Genomic DNA, 18,521 nt, shown 5'->3' with positions numbered 1-18,521 from the left:
TTGGCCTTAGCATCGTTTTGAAACGCTCAAAGGCTTACTGGGAAAATCATCACCAAGGCTGGGCAACTTGCAGTGTTTCAAAACACTTGGTGAAAAAAGGGGGGAGGCGTCGTTGCCTAGGCAATGTTTTGAAACGCCCTGTATCGGGGAGGAAGGCGATGCCGGCAATGACTGCCAGGGATTGCGTTCCAAAATGCACACAGGAAGGGTAGGCTATTGGATACTCTACCAAGTGTTAGAGTTTCAAAACGCTTGCGTCAAAGGGGGAAAAAACGGTGCCGCTGTGTGCTGCGTTTAAGAGGTAGAGTTAGGGCAGCGACAGAGGTGACTGGGGAGGGAAATGCCAACAACGAAGGTTCTGGTCTTCTTCTCAAAGCTATTTCTCCACGCCAAGGTTCTTGAATCACCGAGCTACACCAAGTGGCTCTAATACCATGTCAAAGTTGACGATGTGGAAGCGTAGAGACCAAGGGGAGTGAGCACGAGAGAGAGAGAGAGAGAACGAATTTCCTGAACCAATCAACCTTGGCAATGAATAATTGAATGTGTATACAGTGGAGACAAGGGGTTGCTTATATAGCAACCTCAGGAAATTGCCCTACCCAGACTTTGACAAATAAGTAAAATAAATACCTAAAGCGAAACTAAATAATGGGATCACATTGGGCAGTTCACTTGAGATGCCAAAACTCTAACATGACCATCTTCAGCCAAACGAGCTAAAGCAGCCATTGGACTTGTACTTGACATCTATGGCATACGCCTTGAAAGTACAAATGAATTGTGTCGAGCATATGGCAAAGTCAACGGCTTGAAAGCCCTAATTTTCTTTGACCCAGGAGCTTCCGAAAACTTTATCCATCCATAATTCTTGAAGCAAATGGACTTTGATTATGATCCATAGAGTGGCGAAATTGAAGCTGAGTTAGCCAGCGGTCAAACCCAGAAGGTGGTGCCTCTCATTGGTGCTCTTCTAGTGACCATCGAAGGATATCACGGAAAAGCCGGATTTTACATTATGAAGTTGGGCAACTCTGACGTTCCCTTGGGCATGCCTTGGCATGACAAGAATGACATGACACTCCAGATCCGGAATCGTACAATTACTGTGATGCAAAAGGACAAGCCAGTCGTCCTCAAAGTTCGGTTGTCCAAACAAAAACTTGAATGAATTATCTAGTTGTTCTAAATACTTTTGAACTTTGTTTGAGGATGGTATCTAATTTTAAGCCTGTCATGGTGCCGATTTGCATTGTTTGACTCCGGTTTTAATACTGGTTTCAATGATTGGTGATTACTACCGGGTGGAGTACTGAAGAGAATTGATGTTTGAGAATTCTTGTACATACTCGTGGCCCGAACCCTTGTGGTTCTTTGGGGGGCGAGTATTAAATGTTTGAAAAGTGTTGTTGGTACTCATGGCCCGGAGGAGGATGGTTATTTACAAGGGGAGTATTAAGAAGTCTGAGTAGTGGTTACTCTCAGCACCTCAAATGACGTCGGTGTTAGGTGCAGCAGAATGAATGTTTGAACTTTGCTCAAGATGAGTGCTCCGAATTGTGCTCAAGGGGAGAGCCTTCCGTTCCTTTATGAGAAAGTGCAATGGATACAAACAAAGTGAATGGACACTGTGAATGGAAGTGCATGAGACTGAGAGATAGAGAAAAAAGAGATTACGACACCAGAGATGCTGTAAAACCCTCCTCCGAAGGCCCCACTCTCTATGGCAAGAGCGGTCTACTTATGATTGCACAAATCTCTACAATGCTTGGTGTAACCGGCCTGTTAACTTCAAAAAGGACGGTAGACTTTACTTCAAACCTTGATTTAGCTTTCACCCATTATTAGTCGTCTATTCTACCTATGCTATAATGACACAAGAGAGGGGAATGGGATACAAATGCTAGAATGCATCTGTATGCGAGTCAGACACCAGATTAGCCCCTAAATAGGCGCCCCTTTCGGTATTTCTTTATTCTTTAAAAGAGGGAATAAAAGCTGTGGTTCCCTACAAGCTGCCCCGTACAATCTTGGCTGAATTTCTTCTGTTTTGGCCCGATTTTGGCAGCATAACTGTACTAGGACCCTTCACAGTCAGTATCCCCACGCATTAGATGACTTTCCCGACGCATACGGACACTTTGCAAAACCTGGCGAGAATCTGCAGCACGCTGAATTCTCTGTTTTCTGCCCTGAAAATGCGCCAGATCACCTGTACAGCGGTCCCCTTGCGTCCCCGAACCTCTTGGGGGTATTAGGGTCCGTTTAGGGCCGAAACCCTAAACCTGCAAAAATACACAGCAGGCTGTAATTCACTGTTTTGGGCTCGGTTTTGCGTGCCGGTCGCATCCATAGTAAGTCCTCGAGCTCCCGCACCTGTAGGGCTACTTGCCCTTTGAATCAGACGAGATTTCGCACGTGAAACCTCTCCGAATCACCTGTACCTGCGGGGGATTAGCCGCTAGCTAATCCAGTACCCGTGCAAGAGGCTCTTGCCTCGGCAATCGCGCATGAACCCACACAACTGTACCTTGGTCAATGTGATGAGCCCACTAGAGGGGCATAACCATAAAGAATAGGGGAGAGAGAGAGCAGTGAGAGGTGTGGAGGTCATGACATCCTGCACCTCACTGTACATAGAGGGTAAGCCAGCACTCCATTGAAGCTCTCCCACCTCTGACAGCACTAAAAAACGAGCTCACTGCTGAAAATCACGTTTTTGCCTTCTCTTCAAGTAGCAAACTGGCCTCAGAGTGCCAAGTGTCACTCATTTGTGCATTTTCCTGCTTTAGACGCTCGGGTCTAAAAATATCTCACCTGCAGCCTCTGTTGACTTGGCCACAGAGTAACAAAATGATCCCCATGTCAAACTGCACGTAATGACGCGAAGACATTTTTCCGTCCAAAAATAGCAGTCCCTAAAATTTAGGAGTTTCTGCCATTACATTCTTCTAGGTCATCTGACCCTCTTTGTACACTGCAGCCACACCCAGAACTAAAATGTAGCCTATGTAGCAAAGGATTCCGCTTTGGCTGGCCAATGATCCCACTTTGGCTAACCATAGTCCTTGTCCAACCTTAGTGCTCTTTAGCCCTCAAGCCTGGACTCTCTCTGAACAGTTCCACACTGGCTATGCAATGCAGGGCAGTTAGATTTCCAGAGGGATGTTTCCAAAAGGTAAAACAAACGAAATTCCCCAAAAAAAGAGAAAATAAACAAAAATGGAATTGCCACTGGCTGGTGACATACCCCCCTCTTGAAATCTCAAACGTCCTCGTTTGCACCTATGTTGTATATGCTTACAGTCAACACTTGGGTGTATTCAACACGTGTCGACACATGCACGACACATACATGCTCATTGTCAACACCTCATTGACACATGTATTGCCTACGTGTGAACCCTATCCCAATGACATAGTGGAAGCATCATACTCTGCCATTGCTTTGAGTCCATAACTTTCCAATGACAAAATGGAAGTGTCACATTTTGTCATTGTCTTTTAGTACACGTTGGATCCAGTAACCTTTCGAGCATACCCAAACCGACAATTCAAGAATGCAGTTACACATGTACTCTTCAATAGAAATAATTGTTGTACCCTTGACAACTGACAAGAAATACTCACTTCTATAGCACTAAACAAACTTTTGGACATTCCATAAGAGCAATTGCCAAACTGACAATCTGTACAGCTCTAACATTCATGTAACATGCACTTCATTTGAGCTCACTGTAAGTAACATGTACATCATTTCTTTCAGAAGCCATTTTCACACTGACAATCCATGTAGCTCTGAATCTCAAGGAGTCAAGGTAGGTTGCAAACCAAGGTTTTAAGTTCCCATACTTTTAGTGACTCTACAAGCTCACTTTTTTCCATCCACTTGATATCCAGAGGTGAATAGCTTTTGAACTTTACCAAACAGCGCCCTGCAACCTTGCCTTTTCTTTTCTTTCTTTATGTGCCAAAATCTGTTCCGAGACCAAGATCTCGTCAAGTTCCTCGACTTCCGGCTGATCTTCAGCTGGCATATCTTCTGGCACATCACCCACATAGGGTCTGAGAAGACTTACGTGAAACACATTGTGAATTTTCCAACTCTCTGGCAATTTCAGCCTTTATGCAATATCACTGATTTGCATACTGAGCATCGAAAACAATCTTTCTCTGCTCTTCATCTTGATCTTTGGAGATTAACCTGTGATCTACCCTTATGCTGTCACTTTTATTGGGCTGAGAATTCTCTTTTTGACCCAATTTTGGCAGCATAAGTGTAGTAGAAACCTTCACAACCAAAAATCCACATATCCAAGTGATTATCCATGCATAATAGAGCACTTTTGCAAACCTGTCCTGGAAATTCAGCACGCTGAATTCTCTGTTTTTAGCTCCTAAAATGCTCCAGATCACTTGTATTACTATCCTCTAGCTTCCCCGAAGCTCTTGGGACAAAAAGGCATCAAATAGGGTCAAAACCCTAAATCTGCAGAAAAATACAGCAAGCTGTATTTTCTTCTTTCGGGCTTTGTTTTGCGTGTCAATCGCACCAATTCGTAGCCTTTGATCTGCATCAGTAGGACTACTTGCCCTTTGATTTACACGAGATTTTTTTCGCAAGAAATCTTGTTATATCATCCTGTACCTGTTTTGAATTAGCCTTTAGCTAATTCGGTACTTGTATGAAATCATTCCAAGTGGAAGGAGTCTGTCCTTGTAACAACAGTGTATTCCACCACTGACTTGCAAATTTTTTTTCCAGAAAAGTGGCAGCTTTCCTGACTTTAAATGCTCCTTCCAACAATTGCTTTGTCAAACTGTTCGAGGAAAGAGAAAACCTTTGTCCTCTCATCAAAGCCATTGAATGTGTCAATGGACTTACTGATCATCTTCTTTGTATGGCTTTAGCTTATCCATTGACTCCAAATTGTCAAAAGAGACAGTTTGCATAATGGGTACACCTGTGGGAGCCATCTGTACTCCCTGGCCAGTAACATGTTGATGTCCAGGTGTCATATTCACTGATGGGATTGAAAAACCAGCCATACCCAAGTTGCCTTGTGACACCCCAAACTGACCTTGTGTGCCTTGAAATCCTGGGTGCAAACCAATGTTTGCATACATGGGGTTGGGCACCATGCCTTGCATACCCCTAAACACTGTTCCTGGCATGCCAAAATTGCCTTGAACTTGATGTGCTATTGATGAAGATTGTATGAACTCCAAAAATCTTGGATTCTCGATCAATTGCTTGAACATGGTCACAGCAGTAACAACCTGCAAAGCTTTCTCTGCTTGGCCTGAACTCTCACCAATTTCATGTGCAGTTGGAATAGGCTGTCTATCCTCTGAAGAGGAACCCTCTTTCTTGTTGCCATCCATCCTGTATCCAAAGAAAAACTCTCGTAGCCTTTCTCACCTGTAAATCCACTCGATCTACTTTCAAACTCTCTGTGTGTGTTTAACCCAAACTGACTAAGGCTCACTTTTTGAGGAAAAAGTGATTTAATCCCGTCGATGGATAATGGGTACACCTGTGGGAGCCATCTGTACTCCCTGGCCAGTAACATGTTGATGTCCAGGTGTCATATTCACTGATGGGATTGAAAAACCAGCCATACCCAAGTTGCCTTGTGACACCCCAAACTGACCTTGTGTGCCCTAAAATCCTGGGTGCAAACCAATGTTTGCATACATGGGGTTGGGCACCATGCCTTGCATACCCCTAAACACTGTTCCTGGCATGCCAAAACTGCCTTGAACTTGATGTGCTATTGATGAAGATTGTATGAACTCCATAAATCTTGGATTCTCGATCAATTGCTTGAACATGGTCACAGCAGTAACAACCTGCAAAGCTTTCTCTGCTTGGCCTGAACTCTCGCCAATTTCATGTGCAGTTGGAATAGGCTGTCTATCCTCTGAAGAGGAACCCTCTTCCTTGTTGCCATCCATCCTGTATCCAAAGAAAGACTCGTAGCCTTTCTCACTTGTATCCAAAGAAAGACTCTCGTAGCCTCAAAGAAAGACTCTCGTAGCCTTTCTCACCTGTAAATCCACTCGATCTACTTTCAAACTCTCTGTGTTTTCCAGGTCATCCCAAACTCTCTGTGTGTGTTTAACCCAAACTGACCAAGGCTCACTTTTTGAGAAAAAGTGATTTAATTCCGTTGATGGAACCATGTAACCGGCTTGTTAACTTCAAGAAGGGCGGTAGACTTTACTTCAAACCTTGATTTAGCTTTCACCCATTATTAGTCGTCTATTCTACCTGTGCTATAATGACACAAGAGAGGGGAATGGGATACAGATGCTAGAATGCATTTGTATGCGAGTCCGACACCAGATTGGCCCCTAAATAGGCGCCCCTTTCGGTATTTCTTTATTCTTTAAAAGAGGGAATAAAAGCTGTGGTTCCCTACAAGCTGCCCCGCACAATCTGGGCTGAATTTCTTTTGTTCTGGCCCGATTTCGGCAGCATAACTTTTCTAGGACCCTTCACAGTCAATATCCCCACGCATTAGATGACTTTCCCGACGCATACGGACACTTTGCAAAACCTGGCGAGAATCTGCAGCACGCAGAATTCTCTATTTTCTGCCTTGAAAATGCGCCAGAACACCTGTACAGCGGTCCCCTTGCGTCCCCGAACCTCCTGGGGGTATTAGGGTCCGTTTAGGGCCGAAACCCTAAACCTGCAAAAATACACAGCAGGCTTCGCGTGCCAGTTGCATCCATAGCAAGTCCTCGAGCTCCCGCACCTGTAGGGCTACTTGCCCTTTGAATCGGACGAGATTTCGCACATGAAACCTCTCCGAATGACCTATACCTGCGGGGGATTAGCCGCTAGCTAATCCAGTACCTGTGCAAGAGGCTCTTGCCTCGGCAATCGCGCATGAACCCACACAACTGTACCTTGGTCAATGTGATGAGCCCACTAGAGGGGCATATTTATAAAGAATAGGGGAGAGAGAGAGCAGTGAGAGGTGTGCAGGTCATGACATCCTGCACCTCACTGTACATAGAGGGTAAGCTAGCACTCCATTGAAGCTCTCCCACCTCTGACAGCACTCAAAAACGAGCTCACTGCTGGAAATCACGTTTTTGCCTTCTCTTTAAGTAGTAAACTGGCCTCAGAGTGCCAAGTGTCACTCATTTGTGCATTTTTCCGCTTTAGACCCTCGGGTCTAAAAATATCTCACCTGCAGCCTCTGTTGACTTGGCCACAGAGTAACAAAATGATCCCCATGTCGAACGTCACATAATGATGCGAAGACATTTTGCCGTCCAAAAATAGCAGTCCCTAAAATTTAGGAGTTTCTGTCATTACATTCTTCTGGGTCATCTAACCCTCTTTGTACACTGCAGCCACACCCAGAACTGAAATGTAGCCTATGTAGCAAAGGATTCCGCTTTGGCTAGCCAATGACCCCACTTTGGCTAACCATAGTCCTTGTCCAACCTTAGTGCTCTTTAGCCCTCAAGCCTGGACTCTCTCTGAACAGTTCCACACTGGCTATGCAATGCAAGGCAGTTAGATTTCCAGAGGGATGTTTCCAAAAGGTAAAACAAACGAAATTCCCCAAAAAAAGAGAAAATAAACAAAAATGGAATTACCACTGGCTGGTGACACTTCGACTTGCCGACGACGATGAGGACAACAACGAGACGGGTTGGAATCTGGAAACTCTAACGGCTGAAATCTGCAAATCTTCTACGTGCTGAATTCTGACTCTATGTCGGTGACGATGTCGATGGCAACGATGCGACGATGATGCGCTGAAAACGCAGATGCTGAAATCTGTGTTTTCCTGGCTGAAACTGTAAACCTTGCGGAAACTGACCGTGCGGCGAGGAATTGCTGCGGGAAGGTGAGATCTGCGAGGTTCGGGGGTTCTTCTGCGATGTCTAAAGGCTGAACACTGAAAACGCTGATGGTGCTTGAGGTTCCGTCGCGGTAATCTGCAAAACGCTGAGGTTAATCTGCAAATAAAAAACGCTAGGGCTGAATTCTGTGCTTCTGCAAAAAGGCTAGGCTTTTGCTGTGTCTTGCTGTCGCCGGGTTGGTCTGCAATGCAAAACGCTGGGGCTGATCTGCAATGGAGAAAAACGTTGGCTATCCTTGGCTGAAAACGCTAAGTCTCCTGCCGAGGGGGGGTCTTGCGGTTACCTATTGAGCAAGGTGCTCTTGCTGCCTCTTCTGCCAATTAGTGCTAGTCTAGGTTTGCTTATATACAAACTTACTCAATTTGCCCTACCTACTTTCCAACAAAAGTCGCTTAAAAATAATAAGTGAAAAATGTCAAAAATAGGGATAATAGGCTAAATACACTGGAAAATTCCCTTGAAGGATTCTGATGGATTCTGATGGGAATGCTTATGATCATGTTGTGTGCAACCAGAGGATATGCATCTACACTAAGTGACTGGGTTGGATGTGTCACGTGACATCCCCTCCTTTTCAAAGTGAGGTACTGGTACCGAACTGTATGGCGCATCGCTTGCTTCTTTGGGCCGCGCCGAAAGCGACACAAAGTCTTGTGTGGCTCCTTCAATGCTTCAACTTTGTCGAGAGTCATACTTCTTTCTTCTTCAAGAATCTCCATGGCTGAAAATTCCTGAAACCATTTCCAACACAAAACCATGAACATACCTATTCCATGTAAAGTGAGTGGAAGAAATCGTGTCTTCCTCAAAGACTGTGCATGCAATGTAGATGAACAAATAGACGGAGTGTCAAACCGTTCACCACACACACGCAAACAATGAGATCGAATCTTTCTCTTTTGATCTAAATCAATCAACTGTGGCAATTCACAACGGAAATGCCCATGCTTGGTGCTCATACTTTCATGTGCTCGTTCTACAAATGTGTCATGCCAAGGAAGAGACATGAAATGCGACTTCCTTGAATGCATACTTTTCAGCTTTTCATGAGAAATCCGCATACATTCGTGCTCATTCATGAGTGGAATGTGCTCAACGTACAATATGTCATGCCTAGGAAAAGGGATCACATAAAGACGCTGATTAAAATACAGGAAACGATCACGAATAAAACACTCGAACCATGCGTGCTGACGAATCATGCGAACACATAATACTTCTTGTAAGGGTTCTTTGGACCTAGGTTCGAGAGCCAAGATCGCTTCTTCTTGAGGGGGTTCTTTGGACCTCGACTCGAGAGCCAAGATCGATCCTTCGTGATTAATCGTCTTTGCAATGAGGTTAGCTTCACTAGAGAAAGTATCAACTAACACATCATCCTTCTTGTGAACAATCACATCGTCTTCATGCAACTCATCATCCTTGTGAGAAATCACATCTTGATCATGCAAATCATCATGCTTGTCAGTGTCGTTCAAATCATCATGCGTATCATTATCATTCAAATCATCATGCTTCTCATAATCATGCAAATCCTGTGTGCCATGCTTGGGAGAAGAAGAGACTGAGAGAGTTTTCGTCTCCTGAATCTCTTGCATCTATGCTTGCACTTGAGAAAAGAGTCGCAAGAACTCTTGCATGTGTCGATCGCTCTATTCTTGTCTTGCCTTGGCTGCCTTTCTTTCTGCTTCTCTTTCTGCTTTGCTTTCTGCGTGTCTGTGATCCATTTCTGCTTTTCTTTCTGCGTGTCTTGCTTCACGTTCTAACTTCATGTCCATCACCATCTTGTCGAAAGCCTCCATAGGAGTTAGTGCAATCCTTGACGTAGATGGGGAAGGGGGAGGGTCAGAAAAACCTCCTGGTGGGGAAAATTCTTCTTCGTCTCTCTCATGCTCATCACCTCCAAGCGAAGTATCCATTCCGCTTCGAGTGATGACCATCCACTGAAGTCTTGGGTTCTTGTGGTCTTGGGTTCTTAAGTTCACAAGGAACTTGGGTTCTTGGGGGTCTTGGTTCTTGGGGTTCTTGCGGGTCTTGAGGGTCTTAAGTTCTTGAGGTTCTTCTTTCGCTTGCAATCTATGTTAGAGAAGGATCTTCTCTTCATCCGAGTTCTGCTCTTTTCCGCGGGCGCACCCCTTGGCGGCCTTGCGTTCACACCAAGGTTGCTTTTTCCCACCTCACGTCGATTGGCCGGCCGCTAAGTGCACGGTCCGCTCTCAATGAGTGAAAAGAGGCACAAGGGGAGGCTCGACAAGCCCTTCTTTCTTGGGATTCTTGTCACTCTTCAAAACACGATTAGGAATCGACACGCCCAAGCGAACTTGGGTTCGTGCGACCTCAACAAGCAAAAAAAATTATGTGGTTCTTTCCTTGAGTGATACAGAACACTGCCAAAGCTCTGATACCAATGTAAGGCGCAACGGAATGAATGTCTGAACTTTGCTCAAGATGAGTGCTCCGAACTGTGCTCAAGGTTTCCTTTTTACTTACGGAAGGGAGAGCCTTCCATTCCTTTATGAGAAAGTGCAATGGATACAAACAAAGTGAATGGACACTGTGAATGGAAGTACATGAGACTGAGAGATAGAGAGAAAAGAGATTACGACACCAGAGACGTTGTAAAACCCTCCTCCGAAGGCCCCGTCTACTTATGATTGCACAAATCTCTACAATGCTTGGACTTGCCGACGATGTCGACGACGATGAGGACGACGACAAGACGGGCTGGAATCTGGAAACTGTAAGGGCTGAAATCTGCAAATCTTCTACCTGCTGAATTCTGACTCTTATGTCGGTGACGATGTCGATGGCAATGATACGAAGACGACGCGCTGAGAATCTGCGTTTTCCGGGCTGAAACTATAAACCTTGCGGAAACTGACCGTGCGGCGAGGAACTGCTGCAGGAAGGTGAGGTTTGCGAGGTTCAGGGGTTCTTCTGCGATGTCTAAAGGCTGAAAACTGAAAACGCTGATGGTGCTTGAGGTTCCGTTGCGGTAATTTGCAAAACGCTAAGGTTGGTCTACAAATAAAAAACGCTAGGGCTGAATTCTGTGCTTCTGCAAAAACGCTAGGCTTCTGCTGTGTCTTGTTGTCGCCGGGTTGGTCTGCAATGCAAAACACTGGGGCTGATCTGCAATGGAGAAAAACGCTGGCTATCCTTGGCTGAAAACGTTAAGTCTCCTGCCGAGGGGGGGTTTTGCTGAGAAGTTACCTGTTGAGCAAGGTGCTTCTGCTGCCTCTTCTGCCAATTAGTGCTAGTCTAGGTTTGCTTATATACAAACTTACTCAATTTGCCCTACCTACTTTCCAACAAAAGTCACTTAAAATAATAAGTGAAAAATGTCAAAAATAGGGAAAATAGGCTAAATGCACTGGAAAATTCCTCTGAAGGATCCTGATGGATTCTGATGGGAATGCTTATGATCATGCTGTGTGCAACTAGTGGATATGCATCTACACTAAGTGATTGGTCATGCACGGTCTGCGAACAGACTCACAAAAGTGCTAGATCACTTCCTATTCTAGACTGACTTGACTGACTGAACCCTGGTCATGTTGTAGCTTGTCCACGAACACATAGGGTTGGATGTGTCACGTGACAGTCGGCTACGGTCTAGGGGGCGTTATGGTTATAAACAGCCTCTATATCTCATGGCTCGGACCTTTTTATGTTATTTGCGGGAGGAGTGATGAGGGAGTTGTTGAACAGCTCATTGCTCGGACGAAGATGTTTATTTGCGAGGGGAGTGTATATCGGTGGTTATATGTTTTCATGTCTTGTAACATATACATACGTGAGCATTTGTGTTGCATTGTGATGTGCCAACCATTGAATATTTTTAATTGGATGAGATTGCTTGGTATATAATTTTAGTGCATCAAGACACTTGTTGGAGATCAGGTCGTCTGGGTGTGATGGCTAATTTTACTACGCCAGAATATTAAGAGCTCCGATCTGGAATGAGAATATACCCTTTATACTTTTTGCATCAACTTTTTGAAAATAGCATCTCAATAACCCATGTCAAATAAATGGGAATATAAGAAAATAGCTCAAATGAAAATAGCATCAACTTTTTGCCCATGAAAATAGCAGAAAAAGGGAGGCCCCAGCTTGTTAAAGTTTGCAAAAAAGCACGGCGAGTGATCATCCAATCATTCATACATGTTCAGTGATGGCAATGTGCATAAAAGGGATAAGCTAGCTACATACACCTCAAGGGTGTCCAAAAATGTGTCATGTGGCCATTATCATAGCCAATGCCTATAAAAAACATTGGATCATGCTTGTAATCGCGCCTGGTCGGATGCTCCTACGCTTGAGTCAACATCCGGGAATGGCTCAAGTGCAGTCTAGCTGCTTTGGATGAAGGCACAATGAAGGACGTCATCTTACTTGGAAGAGGTACTTTCATTGTTGTTTCTCATCACTGGAGCTTGCCTCCTGGGCTGTCAGCCGTATTCCTCTCGCGTTCGGAGATAGATTGATCTTTCTGCATATGTGGTATGAGGTTTTGATTGCCAAACATGTTGAGGCAGATGGGTTCTATTCAGCAGAAGCATGGTGTTGATCAGACACAAAGATAAGATAGGCCAGTTCAACAGGTTTTGGATCCCTTGGAGATTCAGTCACAGGTACCTCTTACAGTAGGCACTATTGAGAGCGAGCATGAGAGTGAGTCTCCTCATTTTGCATAAGAATTTGACTATTCAACAGGTTTTGCATCACCAGCAGAGTCGAAGAGATGTGCATCTGGTACCTTCCCTTGGCTTTTGTGGTGGATGATGACCGGGCACCTCTGTGCCTAGATCTGCATCCTTTTTTGGGTACATCATCTGGAAATGTTAAGAGTGGATGCGGATGATTTCGGAGGCACAGCCTAGGGGTTTCATTGGCTTGGCTTTGTGAGCTACTACAGGAGGTTTTTACAGTGGATGCTTTGTACAAGTCAGATACATAGCACTGGATATTGTGGTTTTCGCTACATGACTTGAGGTGGACAGAGCTTTGGCCAGATTTGCATAGGCTTATCACAAGCCAAATAGCTACATTTTACTACCTAATTAGAGTATCTTTATCCCTAGATGTATCCTGTGGTTTGTTTTGGGATTTTCCTCCATGATCTCATTGTATATCCTTCAGGGTTTTTCTTGTATATGGACCTGTGGTTGATTTTATGAAATGCAAAGGGCTAAAAGCCCCACTTTTAGAGAGAAATGAAATGTTATATTAACGTCTTCAAAAGGCCAAAGTGACCTATGAGAAATGAAATGAAATGAAATGTTATATTAACGTCTTCAAAAGGCCAAAATGACCTATGAGACCAATCAGCTACAAAATAGTGAATCTAATACCATGTCTGGGTACAAAAGAACTAGAAGTGGAACAAAATACTACTACTACTACTACAATCTAAAACTACGTGGGTGTAGCAGCTGATACAATAGGTACCCGGTAAACTGGATGTAACAGTGTGTGAAACAAAGATGGAAGAAATGGTGAGGATCCATCCTCATCTGCACTCTGGATGTCGAGAGAGTATGGCTCGAATCTTCTGTTGTAGTCTCCGTCGATGCTGTGTAGCTCCTCTCCTCAGTCGCGGTCGTCTGTATCTCTGTAGCTCCAATGCTCGGTCGATGAGAGTGCCAGTAGTGGTCGAATGAGTGTGGGACGAGCTCTGCAGTGGTGGCTGCTCCTCTGGCTGTCCCATATCTAGTGAAAAGAAATCTGTAATGTGTCTCTGGGACTGCCTCTCTCTAGCTCTCCCCAGTAAAGTGTCTCTATACCTGTGTAACTCAAGTAGATATAGTCCAAGACATCTCTGATCCTCATAACTCATGACCCTAGATAGAGGACCAAAACCCTCTCTGAATAAGCAGTGGAAACGCCCCCGTATCTCATAGAACACTGTGCAATGACATATGTAGTGCAACTCTCTCTCTGGCATAATCGGCATATCCTGCTGTCTGCTGGTATCCCTCTGAATCTACCGGTCTCAATCTCGAGCTGATGTGAGGATGTGCGTATCTGACCAATGGCACAACGCAAACCATGAGACATATGTGTGTCCATGTAGCTGGGTCGAATCACAAACCCATCTCCTGTGAGGTGGAGAAGATGCTCTCTATAGAAAGCCATCTTTGTGCTCAACTCCTGAGGCGGCTCTATCCATGTCCTCCTGGTGTCGAGCTGGATCAGGTCCTGACGAATGAGTCTAGTGATCTCCACCCGTGTAAGAGACAGCGAGGGTGCCTGAAGAGAATACTGGAAAGGGGGCAACATGTCCATGGTGAAGCCATGCGTCTGAAACCATGAAGTCATCTGTGCATACCAGCATGAAGTGTCCCCCTGTAGAGCTAACTGTCTGGAAGACTCAAGGGCCAATCTAGCATATCTGTCTCTAGTAGTATCCCATAGGCTGTGCACAAAGGACACTGATCTGGTAAGCGCCTCAATCTCCATGGGGGGGGCAGCTAGCTCTGCTCGAATGATCGCGTGAGGTACGGAGGCCTTGGCTCTAATCAATCGGGAGATCATAGATACCAAGTGCCTCTCCATACCTCTCCAACCATCCTGGCCTACAGAAGGTCCCCATACCTGTACCCCATACATCATAGCTGAGGCTACTAAAGTATCAAAGAGCCATAACTTTGTCCGAGGTTCCTGGAACTGAACCTGCGAACACATCCTCTCCAAGCCTCCCAAGGCCGCATAAGCTCTGGTCAGTCTAGTCTTTGCTGCTCTCCCCAAAGAAAACCTCGGCCCAGTGAAGACTATCCCAAGGTAAGTGTATGCATCTGTATACTCCACAATCTCTTGACCATACGTGAAGGTCGGTGCCGATCTCCTGATCCACTGCGGTGTGGTGTTAAACACCATGACCTTGGTTTTACCAAGGTTTACAGACAATCCACTATCCTCTGCAAAACTGTGTAATGCATCCAACTGTCGCTGCATACCCTCTGGTGAGTCAGAGATCAAGACAATATCATCAGCATATAACAACAATGGGATCCACGTCCCTGCCAGCTGGGCACCTCTATCACCCTCTCTGTCAATGTAATCAGACACCTCATCAACATACATACCAAATAGAGTAGGAGACAATGGGCAACCCTGTTTCACCCCGATAGTGGAGTGAACTAAGTCAGATATCCCCTCTGGGGTGCGTACATGTCCCATCACTGATCTGTATAAAGCCATAATCCCCCAAATCAACACTGTGGGCACCCCCATCTCCTGCAGTCTGCGCATCAGTCGAGCTCTCGGTACCATGTCAAATGCTTTGCGGAAATCCACAAAGCTACAATAAATCCGTCTCCCATGTGACCTGCCCTCCTCAATGATAGCTCTGAGTGTCAGAATATGGTCAAGAGTGGAGAAACCCCTCCTGAAACCTGCCTGTCCCTTTGCCCGTACACCCTCACCCTCTGCCCAGTTACTCAACTGCTGCTCAATAATGGATGCATACAATCGTGCCAGTGTGTGTCCAACCATAATAGTGCGGTAATTTCCAGGCTCTGTAGGATCACCTGCCTTGAATATAGGCACAATAGTAGACAACCTCCAAGTCTCAGGTAATCCCTCACACATGGCACGATTGAACAACACTGCAAGAACCTCCATCAGCATATCCCTAGCATGTATAAAGTGCTCCGCTACTAGACCGTCATGATCGTAAGCCCTCCTGGTCCTCATCCTGTCAATGGCTCTCTTTACCATCTCAGTGGTAAAGAAGGTGCTCGTAGGTGGACATGGCTCTGTAGGATCTGGAAGGGGATCCTGCCCAGGAACCGTATATAACGATGTCGCATACTGGCCCCACACATCAGGAGAAGTAATCACTGGGGGAGGGGAGTGCTCATGGAAGAGTCGCCATGCCTCGCCTGAGTCTCTACTCAAGAACAACTGATACAAGTCTCGCTCCATCTGGGCCAGGTAAGCTCGTTTCTTCTTTCGCACAAGGCGCCGGAAAGCAATCCGCGACTGTCTGTAGGTGATGACTCCTAAATGAAGATCCCTCTGAAGCTGGGCTCTCATCTCTCTGCACTCCTCATCATACCAACTATTCTGGGGCATGCTCCCAGAATGTCGCCTCCGATCCGGTTGAGTGTGTGGGTATGCCTCTGATGCTGCATCATGTAGTGTCTCAGTCAATAAAGTAGTGCACTCCTCTACTGAGAGGCCTGGAGCAACTGTGCATAGACGATCCCAGATCGCCTCTGTATAAACCGAGAGAGAGAGAGAGAGAGAGAGAGAGAGAGAGAGAGAGAGAGTTGTGTTTTGCTTGAAGGCTTTGATCAAATACATGGAGATGAACAAGGCAAATGACAATGACTGGTTTAGGATATCTGCAAATGCAGACGGCACAAAATGGAAAGGAAAATGCTGGTATATTCACAACCTGTTAAAATATGAATTCGATCTGCAATTTGAAATTCCAGTGACATATCCAGTAACAGCACCTGAACTGGAATTGCCAGAGTTAGACGGGAAGACTGCCAAGGTTGGTGGAAGCTCTCTGTTATTACACACACATGCACACCCACACGCACGGACATGCACGCACACTCCCACTTACGCTCACACTCATATTTATACCATTGTCTCTGTAGATGTACAGGGGTGGCAAAATATGCTTGACCATTCATTTTAAACCGTTGTGGGCAAAGAACTGGTATGGTAACCACTTATTTTAGAATTGTGAGCTCTTTTCCTCTTTCCAACGTAGCTGAGTAATAACCATGTCCTGAGTTGCTTGACAGTCCCAGGTTTGGGATCGCCCATGCCTTGTGTCTAGGCCTTGGACCATGGTTAGCAGCAGAGGTTCCTCACCTGGTTGATACAGGCATGATTCAACACAGAGATGATGTAGCTCAAGCATCCGAAGTCTCAAAATCATGATGTCATCGTAATTATTTGATCAATGTCTGTATAAGTCGGCAGACAGAGTTTTGACTGACCTTGTATACGCCATGGCTCACTGGCAATTTTACCTACAACTCAAGATGCAGATAAGCCATAGGCTGGCACACGTCTGATTGTAAAACTTAGTTGTCCTGATTCATAAATCCGCATGGTCTCGGACACATTCCTTTCCTGCATGGGTGTAACTAAGATGTATAAGCTTCTCAGGAAGATATGTCTTTTAACAACCGTATTTTGACGGCAGCTGGAAGCTGCCTAAAATAAAAACTTTCTTGTTGTAGAAGGGGTACTATCCATCCGGCATATCAACATTGCCATGGGGGGGGTGCTCTCAACAGGTGCATCTTGCCATCCCACATATCAACATTGTCACGTAGGCAGCCTTCTATTTGATGTGCGCTTCCATTGGCTCGCTAATGGCTCAAGTCAGATTGTGTGTTCTTTCACCATGCCGCTTTGGTGCCCGAGAGGTTTCCTTGGCTTTTATTATTTCAGTTTGTAGACGAAATCATGGCTCAAGTCAGATTTTGGTCTCATTTGGGTGTTTTCAATTCGGATTGTGTGTTCTTTCACCATGCCGCTTTGGTGCCCTAGAGGTTTCTTTGACTTTGATTAGTTCAGTTTGACCAAAATTCTGAGGTATCAAGAGGTTCTTAACACTAGTCTTGTAATTGAACACTAAAGTGTCCTCAGACATTAAAGTGTCTTGTTTTCCTACCAAGTTTTGGCAATTTATTTGTCAAACTCAAATGAAGTTTTTTACACCTTGCTTTTACCATAGGTAGGTTATGAGGTAAAAAAAACATTGGATTTTTTTCCATGTCAAAATACAAGGCCCACGGAGAGAATTGTGGTGAGTTTTAAGTCGTAAATTTTAGTAAAATTTCAAGTTGTTTTGCCAAAAAAGTTTTAAAAATTCATCTCTCTTTTTGTAGAGATTACCTTTTTTAATATTTGTAAAAGCCAAGTGTTAATAGTAGTGTTACAAAACAATGGAATCTACCTTCAAGGAATAGTTTTCAAGTCACTTGTAAGTTGGACATAATTTCATACTTGAGCATGTATTGACTAATAGCAAAATTTTGGCCTTTCAAAGGTCCTCTCATGGAATCGGAGACATTCTAGTGCAATTTGACAATTATAAATGACTTCATATTATATGTGGAAACCAAGAAACTATGTTTATTTTGCCTCCCTAACTCGGTTAAATCTTGTTGCTTGAATCCTATCTTGAACTTTTTATTATGTAAAAACTTGAAAATCTTAATTTCTTCACAATAACATCGAGACCAAGGTTTTAGGTGTCCTAATTGTGTCCATACCATGACTTTCATACATTTAGTTGATCTACATGGAAAGTTTGAACTTAAGGTTTTTAATGCTTATGTCTTTAGAATTAAAATATCAAATTTTCGTATGCACAATTTTGAATATTTGAGATGATCCATTATTTGTTGCTTATTATAGGACTTCCTTGAGTCATCAATGGATAGGTTAAGCAAAATACATTAAAAACATATTTTTCTTTGTATACAACGATATGCTTGAAATGACTATCAAACACATAGAACTTTCCATTTGAGTAACTTTTTTTGTACATTAAACTTGTTATTATTTATAGCACAATTGGAAAAAACTATGTTATACAAAGTCTTCTCAAAAAAAAAAAAGAGCTTATAAAGTCGATTTCTTTAAAGCAT

General features: G+C 44.4%; 1 protein-coding gene across 1 annotated transcript in view; it reads left to right on the top strand.

Moving 5' to 3' along the window:
- The window catches only part of LOC147458300 (ubiquitin-fold modifier-conjugating enzyme), a 57,152-nt gene extending 39,885 nt beyond the window's left edge, over positions 1-17,267 (top strand). The window contains exons 2-4 of the mRNA XM_086512969.1: positions 16,187-16,399; positions 16,509-16,570; positions 16,659-17,267. Coding sequence (XP_086369095.1) covers positions 16,187-16,399; positions 16,509-16,570; positions 16,659-16,797 — 414 coding nt within the window. The 3' untranslated portion in view covers positions 16,798-17,267. The remainder of the gene's footprint in view (positions 1-16,186; positions 16,400-16,508; positions 16,571-16,658) is intronic.
- Positions 17,268-18,521: the final 1,254 nt, after the last annotated feature.

Source organism: Adiantum capillus-veneris, chromosome 5, assembly GCF_014529385.1.
Source record: "Adiantum capillus-veneris isolate H3 chromosome 5, ASM1452938v2, whole genome shotgun sequence".
NCBI classification, from domain to species: Eukaryota; Viridiplantae; Streptophyta; class Polypodiopsida; order Polypodiales; family Pteridaceae; genus Adiantum; species Adiantum capillus-veneris.
The sequence above is the reverse complement of the archived record's forward strand: the minus strand, read 5'-3'. Positions and strand labels throughout refer to the sequence as shown.